Raw genomic sequence first — 14,398 nt, forward strand, 5'->3', positions numbered from 1 at the left:
CCACTAGCATGTGATGGAATCTGTTTTCTGTACATCTTCAGTGTTTATTGCCCCTGTCCATCTTCCACACAAAAACTATTTTCCCCGTTAACCTTCCTTTGATATTGCTGCACCTTTTATGTGTCCATAACTTACGCTGGGTGCATCATATGGAGTTTCTACCCATGCCTTTTCTATAGATCGAGCAGGGCCATCTACCTGTTGGCATTCATATTTGATTGCTTGCTTATAAATATAAAAAGATTTAAATGAGGAGTCATAAGAGCTGGATCAATAAGATGTCAGCCTTTTAGCTCTTGGTTGAGAAACTGTTCTAGCACCCTGCCACAAGTAGAGAGATGTGCTTTGGAGTACAGAACTCCTTATACAAAACTGGAGTACAAAACTCCTTATATCATATTTATTTTGAAGCAGTTCAGGTAAAAAATAGCTATAAAAAATGCTATGAGTAGAATTAGTTTGAAATTAGTGAATGGTTTATACTGAGATTAAATCCTTTCTCATGAGTTTTGTTTTAAGTTACTTTCTTTTTTTTTTTTAGACTGTTGAAATTGGAAAAAAAACAATCAACTGTATTTTTCTTTTTTCAGACATTGCTGTTTAGTGCAGGTCTTGGTCGTCTTGTTGGTGCATTAGCTGTGTTAACTGGAGAACCATCTATGTTTACTGTACGATCAAAGACGGAGTCAGAAGTAGTACTCATATCCAAAGCAGATTTTTACTCGTATGTATAACTTTTTCTTACTCCTGTTTTAATAATTTGAGATAATAGTCTATGGGCCACAAGGGCATTAAATTTTGCTTCATTGTTTGGGATTAGCTGCTGTTAGCTAAAATTTTCCTCAATATATCTAGTTGGCAAAACGTTCTAATTAACAGTTGAACTGTTAGCATTAAGAGGGTATATTACCTGTGATAATAATTGTTCTAATACAATACAGACGTTTAATTTTCAAAAATTTGTTCCTTCCACATTTATATGAAATAAGGAATATAAAATTGCCAAGCAAAAAGTATGGACATTTTACTGAAATAAATGTATTTATTAGGCTTTCAGTTTTTTGTACATCTGAACTAGATTTAAATATCTATGTTTGTTCCACATAAAAAGTGCCTGTGCCAGCACTATGTAAAAGCATTCAGTACACTCTGTAAAATGGTTAGCATTAGGAAGGGCATTCAGCTGTAAAAACCATGGCAAAACAGACGATTGGTGCCTGGTGCAGCCATCCAGCTTACCAGCTCCTGTCATACTGTCCAACCCATGCCAGCATGGAGAATGGACATTCAATAACGATGATGACGCTATATCATCATCATCATATATATCATTATCATTTTAGGACAGTTTCCCATACTGATGTGAGTTGGATGGTTCAATAGGTGTTCAACAAGTCAGAGAACCACATCTTGCTACAATGTCTCATTTTTGACATGTTTTCTACAGCTGGTTGCTCTTCCTAACACAAACCATTTTGTAGAGGGTACTGGGTGCATTTTTTTATGGCATAAGCTGTGTTGCAGTTGGTTTGCTGTTATGACTAAAGAGCCATCTCAGGCCTTGTGTTGTTGCTGCTCAAATCAATTACCAATTATGTACAGAATGCACTGGCCAGTTTTTGTGGAATCAGCACTACCAGGGTCACCTTCCATGTTGGGAGGAACAAATTTATTGTGAGAATAAGGGAGGGAACAGTTATATCAATGCAAGTGATTAATGGCTTTTGTTTAAAGTCTGAAAATGGGATGTTTTTGTTTGTTGTTAAAGTAAAAATATTTTCTCATTTCGAAAATTAAACTTTTTCAGAATAATGAAAAAGCAACCTTCCATAGTACTTCAAGCAGCCCATACTATTGTCAAGAGAATGTCTGCCTTTGTGAGGCAAATTGATTTTGCTTTGGATTGGACAATGCTAGAAGCTGGTAAAGCTTTGTTCAGGTAAAAAAAATCAAAATATTTCTTAGTTTCTGTATGACTTTAAAAAGAAATTTTCAACAATGAAAACACTGAATTTGTAAAGTATGACTTATATTGTCTCTTTCACGTATGCTTACACACGCACACACATGCATGCATGCACTCACACAAACACATACACACACACATCATCATCATCATTGTTCGACCGTGGTCGAGACAATGGAATTTACCATGTTGCGCCAGACTTCACGGTCCATCATAGCATTACGGAGGTCCTGTTGCTGGATGCCTGTATCCCTGGAGATTACATCAGGGTAGGAGAGTGTGTGCCCTCTGGTGTTGCGAGTAGATGGCTTCCAGAGGAGAAGAGTAGAAATTACTTCTTTTTCAGCTCTACAACAATGTCCAGCAAACTGGACTCTCCTACCCTTCACAAGAGATGACACAGGTGGTAATTTCCCATATATTTGCATTTTAGTTGGATTTAGCCTCCACGAGAGATTTTGAGCTCTCATAAGGAGGCGAGTGTAGGTTCCATCCAACCGCCTCTCAAGCTTCTTTGATAACGTCCAGGTTTCTGAGCCATATAGTAGGATTGGTTCGACTGTGGCTTTGAATATTTCAAGTTTGAAGTCTCTACTTAGATTTGATGACCAGATCTTATGCGTGTCATTACAGGCTGACCAGGCCATACCCTTTCTAGTTAGAAAGTCTTTTCCAGATGATGATATGTATGACCCAAGATATTTATAATCAGAAACCATATTTAAAGGTGCACTGTTGAGAGTGTGGATGATGCAATCACTGTTGGACAGGCACTTGTTTATGTATTCAGTTTTGGTCTCATTAAGGTAAAGACCTACACAATTTGAGGCTTGTTCAAGAGATTGTAAAAGAGACTGGGCATTGGAGAGAGAATCACTGATAAGAGCGATGTCGTCAGCAAAGTCAGTGTCTGTCAAGTACTCAGCTGGGTGTCTGGAACTTCTTCTTGGTTTTATTTCAAAGCCCTTGCCAGAGATGGTATCAACTGACACACACACACACACACAGTCCTTAACTCCTATTCTTTTTATTGCAGCTTATTTTTATTTTGTCTCACTTTCAGGTTATTTTTTATTATATTACAAAATGTATTGTGGATTTGCATCCTTCAGATGAGTTCATCACATCATCTTCCCTCCTAATTTCCAGAAGAAAAATTCATAAAAAAAACAAAAACAATGTTCATATAGCTTTGCTCTCAGAGTTAATTGTATCTAATTGCATTGCTCTGTTTTTTTTTTCCTTCTCTTTTTTTTTTTCATCAGAATCTTTTTGTAAGTATTTATTTTTAGTATGTGCTAAAATAATTTTGAAGAAAACTTGTTTAGGGAAGATTTAGTATGCTCCTCCAATGAAACATATTTCAACCAATTTAGACTGCATCAGTTCTGTATTCAGATTGTATGCAGTACATACATCTTGACTATTTTTCAACTACTGCTCTAATAATGTTTGACAAAAATTATAGCAAAATGCAATTGTTCTATAGTTCGTTACATAGTTGAATAATTGTTACAAATTACATAATATATATCACTAACTACCAACCATTCTGTCTTCATTAGGCAAGATGACCCGTGCAACTCGATCTATATCATCCTGACTGGGCGTTTACGATCAATCATTACTACTCCAAATGATAAGAAAGAACTGGTTGGAGAATATGGCCGTGGAGACCTTGTTGGCATTGTAGAAGCATTAACCCAGACCCAACGAGCTACAACATTGATGGCTGTGAGGTAAATTACTCTAAATTAATGATTCAAGTTGATGTTTAACATCATTATTCCAATTTGCTAGGGTTTTTTTTTTCTATTAAAGGGTTGATACCAGCTCTTTAAGTTGTTAAAACTTTGAATTATATAGTGTGCTCTACTTGAGTAAGGAACTATAGCTCTTCATTGTGCCTATTTACTGCACCATTTACAACATTAAGGATTGCTTCATTGCTCTTAATTCTCTGATAAATTATAAACTTTTGACCGTCAACCAATAGATCACTGTTTAATGATTTACAAATAGTAAAACTTGTATTTCTATTGCTTTAAACAATATGTCAATTTAATGATGTTTCTGTTTTAATTTCAGTACCAAAATGTAATGTTTTCTTTCATTCTTTCTCTCCATTTTAGAGATACTGAACTTGCTGATATACCAGCAGAATTATTAAATCACATTAAAAGAAAATACCCACAGATTGTTGCTCGTCTCATTCATTTGTTGGGGCAGAGACTGCTTGGTAGTCTTCAAAGCAGATCAGGTAATGAATCATACTGATTAACAAAATGACATATTGGTGTTGTAATGTTCTGTGTGCACAAATATTGTAAGGTTCAGTTATATTGTTTGTAATGTTAGTCTCTTTTCTGCTTCACTTATCACATCTTGCATCAAATTTTACTCATATAAAATCCTCTCCACAACACTTGTCATAGCTTACTACTAAATAATTTTATATATTGTTTATTTGTTTGTAAGTTCAACCATTGAATGCACTCCATTAATTTGAGAGTTATAAATGTTTACTATATATGTATATGTACTGTTTACTTGAATTCCATGTTCATGTAAAAATATTTTGCTTTGTTAGATAAAATGAAACCTAATTGCCTTGTTCAGTTATTGGGCTGTGTCAAGAAATGAAATGAAGTATTCCCTGACAAAGCCCACTGACTGAACAAGTCAATTAGGCTTTTTTTTAACTCAAACAAAGTAACATTTTTGCCTGAATTTGAAGCTCAAGTTGCTGTCAAACACATCTTCACAGCACACTCATTTGCCCACATAAAAACTGATATATTGGTAAGAAAAAAAATGTTAATTTGTTTAGAAAAGTTAACGTTTTCAATGTTCTCATTCTTATGAACCAATAAACAAATAAAAAAAAGTATGTCTATTTCATTAACACTTTAAAATGTATTTACTTTTTACAGCCCCACTGAGTATAGAGAACCGGCTCTTAGTTTCAAACCTTTCAACTGTTGCTGTTGTCCCTGTCTCACGTGATGTACCTCTTACTAATTTTGTCCTGGAACTACAACATGCTCTCAATGCAATAGGTAAATCTTGTTTTAATATTTAGTTTCTATTATAAGGCTTGGTGCTGTGTTGTTGAACCCCTAGACCAGCTTTCATTGAGAAAATGTATTACCATACCACTATAATATATCTAGGGCTGTTTTATCCAATATGTTCTTACTTCTTTAAAACTTTCTTTCAAACTGTAAGAACAAATTTGAGATGAGCAATTTGGTTGCTGTATCTAGCTTGTTTGCTCAAAGACTGGGAATGACAGGAATAGTAGAGCAATGAACTAAATATCTTACAGTATTTGTTTTTGTGTCTCTACATTGATTTCAAATTCTGCTGCAATTTATTTTGTATTATATTTTTTTTTTGAGAGGTGGGGTTCCATAAATTAGTTTCCAGTAATAGTCTTGCAAGTTACATGGTGTCTTTACTAGTGCTGGTACCATGAACAAGCACCCTGAATACTCTGTAAAGGCATCCAGCTGTAGAAACCATGCTAAAGTAGACAATGGAGTATAATGCAATCTTTGGAACCATTGGATCCTGTCAAACTCTCCAACCCATGCCAATATGGAAGACAGACATTAAAAGGTGATAATGATGAATTTAGGGTTGATTTAAATGACACTTGCTTTTCTTTTCAATGTATTGGTTTAAAAAAATCAATACTTCAATGAAAATTGGTACCAGTATACCAACACACTTAATAAACTAAGTTTATTAAAGGATTTGCTTCCTTAAACAGACTAAGAAATGAGTTTTATAAATGGAATTTATTCTTAAAATATCTCTTGTTGATAGAAATCATTTGATTTGTGGAGCATTATATCATTTTAATTACCTGTAGGAAAATTAATTGAACATCACTGGCTTATAATTGAATCCTTTTGTATACTTGTAATGTGTAAAGCTAAAATTTTTCTTTAAGCATGAAAGATTCCTTAAGGCAGCTGTAAACAATTTCAGTGTATCTTGTATTATTAAATGAAGACAAAATCATCATCATCATTTAATGTCTGTTGTCCATGCTGGCATGGGTTGAATGATTGACTGGGCTGGCACACTGGAAGGCTGCGCCAGGCTCTAGTGTGATTTGGCATGATTTACTCTGGCTGGATGCCCTTCCAACTGCTCTCGAGAGTGTTATGGGTGCTTTTACATGCCACTGGCATGGGTGTCATTTGTGTAACACCAATATCTGCCATGACTGCAATTTTGTTCAGCTTGATGGGTCTTCTTCTTAAGCACGACATAATGCCAAAAGTCTTGGTCATTGCCTCCGTGAGTCCCACCACTTGAAAGGAACTCAGCCACCTTGCCTCCGTGAAGCCCAGTGTTTGAAAGGAACTCTGTCAGACTCAATGCTCAAAAGGTACTTTGCCTTCGTGAGGCCCAACATCCAAAGGTTGATCTTTTTTTACATGCCACCATTACGGGTGCACTTGACTTGATGGGTCCTCTTAAGCAGAGTACATGGCCAAAGGTCTCGGTCATTAGATATGTTATATAATGTTATTTAGTTCATCATTTATATTGTCATTGAAGAATTCTTAATTTGTTTTCTGACCAATTATGATTTTGAAAGTAAATAACTTTGTCATCAAATCTTACACCAGGCTTTAAATTTATTTTGTAGGTCCAACTGCTCGGATCACTAGTGAGATAGTCAGTGCAAGAATTGGTAGTTCTGGATTTAACAGGTAATTATAGAACTAATATTCTAATTTCTGTATTTCTCTATGAAAGTTTTCATTGTATCTGTTTTAGAAGCTATAATTTAAAGGATTTAGTCCTACTTTTATTGAAGAAGATTAGGACACTTATCAAAAACAATAGAGTTCTAAACAAAATTATTTATAGCATTTGGTCTCGTCCATCTAAAATTCTGTGTTGAAATCTTATCAGGGTTAATGAAGCCTTACTGTGAGGGACCACCCTGAGATCTTATCACAACTATTTTATTTCTCTTTCCTGCCCCCACTCTCACTTCTATAATGTGAGACCCTATGTAACTCCTCTGCAGCATGAAACCTGTTCTGTTCTGGCCTTTTCTCATTAACTAGCATAAAGCCACCTCCTTTTCTACTGTTGTCCCATTCAGTCAAAATGATCATGCAAGCTGCATTGCAACCTCACTAGTGTTAGTGCCCTGACAAAACCTTCAATGCAATCTAAAGTGGTTGGCATTAGGCAGGGTATCTAACTGTAGAAACAAAACCAAAACAAACAGTTGAGCATGATGCAGTCTTTGAAACCATCAGGTTCTGTCAAACCATCCAACCCATTCCAGCATGGAACATGGATGTTAAAAGATAAGAACGATGAAAGTTGTGGTCTTATGCCAATATAAGAAGTCAATAATTTAGAATTGTGAACAAATTTTTAGAAATTGCCTTAAGTAGAGGTAACAGAATTAAAGCTTTTAGATTTAATCATTTCATGTTAAATCAAAATAGATTTCTCTAAACTTTTCTTTAAATTGTTGACATCCAGTAATGCTCTCTAGCTCACTTCTCTTCATCTTAGTCTTTGAACCACTTTCAAGAATTCAGTTTTGGGTACTTGATTGAAGATTCTTATAAAAAAAATCAAAGGAACAAGAAAAACTTTATAGTTTAAGAGACCATATTTGTGTCAAATTAAGGTACTTATTAGTAAAAGAGTTCACAAGGAAGTGGTTTTTCTCTTATGCAGGCGTGAATTAAGCAAGATCTCAATATTTTGTAGTTAATGCAAACAATGGTTGCAAAATCACTTCTGTCAGTTTAACTAAGAACCAATTTCAGGTGTGCTAAATCAATTTGAATTGTTAGCAACTTTGAATTGCTCAGATGACTTGTTGACATAGTAGATATATTTTGCATGATTAAAATAGTTAATGAAGTGATTTGGCAGAATTGTTAGTACTTTGGACAAAGTGCTTAGTGACATTTCTTCCTGCTCTTTACATTTTGAGTTCAAATTCTGCCGAAGATGACTTACCTTTCATCCTTAAGGTCAATGAAATAAGTACCAGTTGAGTACTGGGATTGATGTAATCAAGTATTCCCCTCCTCTAAAATTGCTGGTCTTGTACCAGAATTTGAAACCAATATGGTTTTAATGTGAGAAGTTATTGATTATACAAAGATTTAAAACTGAAACTGATGGAGAAGTTTAATAACTGTTCTAAAATCTTCATTTCTCTCGAATTTATATAAAAGGCAAATTGTGTTGTTAATGCTGATAAAATATTCAAATTTCATAATAGGTGAATACTGTTAATACACATTTACTGATAAGAAAAGTTAATAGAGATGACTGAAAAAAATCCGAAGTTTTTATTTTCAGCAAATTGCATCATTTTGTGACCTTTAGTAGAAAACAAATATTAACAAGGCTCTTCTCTCTGTTTGCAGAATGACACTTCATTCTGGGGTCTCTGTTGGTCTATGGAAACCATGCATCTGCATATATATGATTAGGCCTGGGCAAGATTTTTTGAGGAATAATTATCATTATAATAGATGTGCTGTCAGGAGTTAGATGAATCTAAAATGTCTCATTAATGTTCTTTTTCTTTAAAAGAAATTAGCTGGTAATTTTGCTGTTTTATGAAATTTCAGTTTGAATGACTTCCGTTTGTTCAGCTGGCTTGGACAACATGAAGATATTAATCGAATGGTTTTATACCAATGTGATAATACAATGACACGATGGACTAAGCATTTTGTGAGGCAAGCTGATTGTATCCTAATTGTTGGTGTTGCCACAAATGACCCCACATCATTGGGTGAAGTATGCACTAATCTTTAAAATCTTAACTTTACCCATGCTACATAGTAAATGTAATTTACCACTATAACCTTCTCATTAAAATCGTTTTTCAATCCTATGTGTGTGTATATATATATATATATATAAGTAATCACAAATGGTTTTCTCTTTCAAGTTCAGAAGTTAAGAGCAGTTTTTAACTGGCACTGACTTCTGTTACTAGTTTCTTCACCATATGTATTGTAATTGTCAAGTAAATAATTCATCTAAACTGAATGTTGTCACTTAAAAGCTAATTGATATTCCTAACTACTTTTTTTATAACATTTATTTTGCAAAGTATTTTTTAGACTAAATTTTTCACAAGTGCATATATGTACATGAATTATCTTATTTTATTGGAAAGAAAAAGGCTTTTTTTTGTTAGAGTAACATATTTAGTAATTAATGAAAACTAGGAAATATTTTGTAGCACATTAAATTGTACCTTTATTTAATTTAACTAAACAATATTTGCACATCAGGTTTTCAACAGTTAAATCCCCATTTGCATGTATGTGGGTGTTAAATATAAGCTATAGCACAATTTTTCTTTAGATGCTATGCACTCTGTTTGTTACATTGCAACAAAATGTCTTTAGTTATTTTCCAAGTACAGTATCCTATTATTGCCATTTATATATATTGGGCCATCCCATAAGTAATACAGTTTTTTTATACTTCTTTTATTTTTCAAAATTAAAATAAATGAAATTCTTTTTTAATCTAAAATATACGCTCCTTAATTTTCTACAATACTCTTCCTTCTATCTGGAAGACGCTTCCAAAATTCACTTGTCCGTGATGAAAAATACTCCTCCAGTACTGTTCTGACCTTGTCCACAGAATTCATGGTTATTCATTTATATATATATATATATATATATATATATATATATATATATATATATATATATATAAATTACTTGGTTAATATTTGGTCTTTTAAAATGCTATAAAATTCTAGTTCAAACCTTTGTGCTTCAGGTTGAAACACAGTTGGAAAACATAGCTGTTCGAGCTCAAAAAGAATTAATTTTGCTACATAAAGAAGGTACTGATACACCTCGCAGAACAGCTGATTGGTTAAATGCACGTGGTTGGTGCTCCTCGCATCATCATATTCGTTGTCCCAAGAGAGTGTTCAGTAAGAAAAATAAAGAAAAAACAGTAAGTTCTTATTTCTTTTGTTTTTTTTTTCTTTGTCCTTTTGACACTACACTTAAATTTGTAATTGTATGTATATTTGCAATTTGCTGAAATTTATTTTTTAATACATCGGTTTTTCTCTGGTTTGATAAAGTTTTCGTTTTTACTGTGCCTGCTCCTTATATTTCATGTAAATATCAATAGGTGCAAGCCTTGCTGGTTGGTTAAGAATTTTGCTTCCAGTCCACATCGTTTTCGGTCCAGTCCTACTGCATGGCACTGTGGGTGTCTATGATAACCTCAGGCCAATCTAAGCCTTGTGAAAGGATTTGGTAGATAGAAATTGAAAGAGGCCTGTCATATATATGTATGTATGCCTGAGTGTGTGTGTTTGTGTCCCCTTGTCTTGACATCGCCTGATAATTGCAAATGAATGTTACTGTCATACAAGCAGTATCATTCATTTTCAATTTCTGCAAAAATGTCAAACATGTCTGGGTACAGGGAAATATTACTTTACTTGGTAACATGTGCAGGTTGGTGACAGGAAGGGCATCAAGCTATAGAAAATCTGCCTTGGTAAGCTCTGACCAATGCAAGCATGGGCAAAGTGTGCATTAAAATGATGATGATGATTAATATTTAAAATAACTATTACAAGTTTGACTTTTCTCTTTGTAGAATTAAAAAAATTTTTTTTTTTTTTACCAAATGTCATATCTTTAATGCATGAGGAAAACAACAATGATTGTGTTTGTAAAAATGAGAGTGAACATGTTTGGTGAGTGGATGTGTTTGGCAAGTGGTGTTTACTTGTTTAGTCTGAAGAGTAGCAGAAGCAGGTTTCAGATATTTTGGGAACTCATCAAGTCTGGGAGCAGTTTTATGTTTAATTTGGATTATAGTAAACTTGAGTATATTTCTAGTGCGATGTAGTTCTATTTAGAAATAGTTTATGGAGGCATTTAGATTTTCTTTCTTTTCATAGTTCAATAATCTGAAATATAGTAGTCTGTGATCTTGCTACAATGCAAGTTTGAATATATTTTGTGTGTGTGTCTGTGTGTCCAATTATAGCATTAACCTTTTATTAAAATTATAAAAATTTTATTAAAATTATATCAAGGTTGAAAAAATAGGCAACTATGGTATGCTGAAGTCATCTCAGTTGACTTATATCTCTTCCCTACAAAATTGTGATCTTGTGTCAAAATTAGAAATCAGTATTGTTGGTATTCAGTTAAACTGTATAGCAGTAATGTTGAAATGTATTTTACTGTTTTGCTTCAACCAGTTTAATCAACTTTTTACAGTTATACGAATATGTTTGGCAGTACCTTTTCACCATTTAATCATTAAACTTATAAAGATGTATATTAACACCAGAAAGGGTCCGGGGAAGAATTTGGTTAACTTCAGGTACTGCAAAGTGTGGATAATCAAATATTTTGGGCTCTTGATCTAGAATTGGATAGGGAAGATAAAGGCCAGCTAATGCATTGAGCCAGGGAAAAGGAGCCAGTTTTTGTGAGGGAAATGGAGAAAATGGTGATTCCATGGATAACAATACATGCTTATATTCACTAATTTTATCATTTTAAAGCTAAACTTGAATATTTAAATTTGATTTTTGTTTTTCATTTTCAGTTAGAAACATATAAGAAACTATTTGAATCAGAGCCAGACCGTATGTCTGATTTTGCCAGACTAGCACGGTTCCTCACTGGTACATCAATAGGTTTGGTGCTTGGAGGAGGTGGTGCTCGGTAAGAGATTTTTCTTCAGCAAAATAATTAGAAAAAAAGCAATTGTTCATTTCTCTAATCAGTCAGTTACACTATGAATTTTATATTGCCAAATTTTTCTCTAAAAACTTCGTCTTAAAATAATTGTATGTTGAAATCTTGAGACAAAATGCATAACAAAAAATACAATGCTTTATTCAGTTAGGTAACTCAGTTGCAGAAGTATGTTCAAACATCAACAGTAGTTGTTTCATTTGAGATTACTATGGAGCAAATCAGTTTACAGTCATTTGGATAAAGCCAACATTAGAATATCATTGTAATCACTGTAGGAGTATTTCTGAATTTTTTCACAATCTGGGATAGGCTTCACAATACTTTGACACTTATTAAAATACAGAAAAATAAACGGAAAATTAATGAAAGCAAACCTTTTTATTAATTAGATAGATTGACCTATTTTGTTAAATAGGTTATGAAATTAGTTACAATTGTCTGACTACCAGAAAAGTTGTGAGTATTTTATTTTAAAGCAAGCTGTCTATGATCAAGTTCTGGTTATTATTTGGTGTCTTTTTATTTTGCTTACATCAATTAGGCTCTTGGAAAATGTTCTCCAGCATGGCCCCAGCCTCTGGTTCAAACCAGTATAAGAATTAAAGAATAAATGCCAAAATATATCATTATTTTCTCCTCTAAAAGTGGATTTCACATTAACGAATTTTGGCTGTGACTAGCAGCTAGTATAGGGATAGGCTTTGCCATATTAACTTGCCGTTTTTACTCTATATATTGAATGTTTTAGTTTAGTCCCAATAGAATCTCATTGCTTATAGACCATAATTGCTTCTACAGGATAAAGTAAATATATTATGTTTAGAAATTAACTTTACTAGCAGTTATATATATATTTTTTAATGTTCACCAAGTATTATGTCATTATTACAAAATTTAAACTTGTATTTAGAGAGAGGTTTTATATTTTCAGTTTTGATATTTATGCCTTTCCCTGCAAAGAGTGGCTTCAGCTAAGAGCCAAAGTTGTCATGCTGTCTTATTTGATGTTTACTAGGGCTTGAACTAAACTACGGGCAAACCAGCTCAGTAGCTAAAGCATTTTACATTAAAATTTAAATATTTTCAGAGCTATAAGATATTTAAGAATTTAACCAGAAAGTTTTTTTTTAATCCTAATTTGGATGGATATTTGCATATTCTTTTGGTAAATGTCTCATTTACAACTGCTCTTTCAATTGCTGCTCTGTGAATTGTGAATAGGAATGAACCTAGCCTCACAGTTCAGAGAAATAAGAGTGGAACTTTTAAATTAAACATTTTGGAACATGTTAAGTAATTTACTTTGTATGGGAGTATACCAAACAAAATTTGTATGGTTTTGTTGAGATAATTGACATTTCTCATTCACAGTAATTGTTTATATTGTAAAAGAAATATTTTGTATGTTATAAATATATGTTGAAAATATGTTATAAATATATTTTCAAATAGGAATTAGAAGCAGTGCTAGTGTTATAAACATTTCCACAAATACTCAATGCATGTGCTTTGCTTGTTCACTGGCAGGCTGTTGCTTACTGCAGTGGGGATGACTCCCTGAAAGCACTGGGTGTTGAAACACTTGAAAGTCATAGACAGATGAGACAACTTTCCCCAAATTCCATTCAGGAGTGATGGACATCAATGCTTTGCCATTTTTGTGGCTTATCACCATCAAGTACCTGAACTGAACTGGATGCAAACTGACTCACCTGTCCATGGCTATATACTAGTAGTGTAAAAGCTGTTTGCTGGTATGCCCTGATAATGCATATGTAAGAATAAATTCAAATATGAATTAGAAGTAGTGCCAGTGTCGAGAAATTTTCTCCATAACAAAATAGTGAATGACTTTCTTATGAGTTCAAATATGTCTCAAACATATGTGAACTGGTAACAAGTTTATATTTGTACACATCACTGCTCAGTGCTTCGCTTTCATATTTGTATGTTATCTCTACTTAGCAGAAGTTAAGAACAGGTTTGGATACCTACTTCCATTATTGACTGGAATTTGACACAAGAAATTTTTAAAATTTTGCTTTTGGTAATGTGAGAAAGCTAATAGTTATAAAAAGCTGAGAGACATAACTTAATGGTTGTTATTGTTTAGCTCTTGTAAACAGTCTGAAAATAGATTCTGATATTAATTTAGCTGAATTAATACTGTGTAAAAGATAATCTATCATGATTAATAAGACTCTTTATTTTCTATTCTTTCTGTTTAGTGGGATATCTCATATGGGGATGATCCGAGCCATGGCAGAATCTGGAATACCTATTGATATTGTAGGAGGTACGAGCATTGGTTCCATAATGGGTGCCATTTGGGCTGAATCTCAAGATGTTACCAGATCAGTACAGAGAGCACGCGAATGGTCTAATGTAAGTAGTAGGAAATAGTTTGTGTCTCTTTTTATTTACTTATTTATTTACTTTATGTATGTGTGCATCATATTTGTTTACTGGAATGTATATTCCTCATCTAGTTTTAATATTCCTAAGTTTTTCAGTAATTTTCTTTTTCTGTCATCATTTGGCAGCGTTGTTAGAGAATTGTAAAAATTGTGGTAATTGTTTCAGCTTTCTACTCTCTAAGTTCAAATCCTGCCAAGATCAATTATGCCTTTCATCCTTTCAAGGTCAATAATAAAGT

At 33.3% G+C, this 14,398-nt stretch overlaps 1 protein-coding gene across 2 annotated transcripts in view; it reads left to right on the forward strand.

Moving 5' to 3' along the window:
* Window positions 1–14,398, forward strand: part of LOC115214865 (patatin-like phospholipase domain-containing protein 7) — a 65,947-nt gene that overhangs the window by 36,679 nt on the left and 14,870 nt on the right. For both annotated transcript variants that reach the window (XR_004999176.1, XM_029783899.2), the window contains exons 15-24: window positions 591–724; window positions 1,808–1,939; window positions 3,532–3,705; window positions 4,099–4,226; window positions 4,900–5,025; window positions 6,633–6,696; window positions 8,602–8,773; window positions 9,779–9,961; window positions 11,588–11,706; window positions 13,971–14,127. Coding sequence is in view for 1 of the 2 variants with exons in the window: in XM_029783899.2 (XP_029639759.1) it covers window positions 591–724; window positions 1,808–1,939; window positions 3,532–3,705; window positions 4,099–4,226; window positions 4,900–5,025; window positions 6,633–6,696; window positions 8,602–8,773; window positions 9,779–9,961; window positions 11,588–11,706; window positions 13,971–14,127 (1,389 nt within the window). In the remaining variant the exon portion in view is untranslated. The remainder of the gene's footprint in view (window positions 1–590; window positions 725–1,807; window positions 1,940–3,531; window positions 3,706–4,098; window positions 4,227–4,899; window positions 5,026–6,632; window positions 6,697–8,601; window positions 8,774–9,778; window positions 9,962–11,587; window positions 11,707–13,970; window positions 14,128–14,398) is intronic.

Source organism: Octopus sinensis, linkage group LG1, assembly GCF_006345805.1.
Source record: "Octopus sinensis linkage group LG1, ASM634580v1, whole genome shotgun sequence".
Lineage (NCBI taxonomy): Eukaryota > Metazoa > Mollusca > Cephalopoda > Octopoda > Octopodidae > Octopus > Octopus sinensis.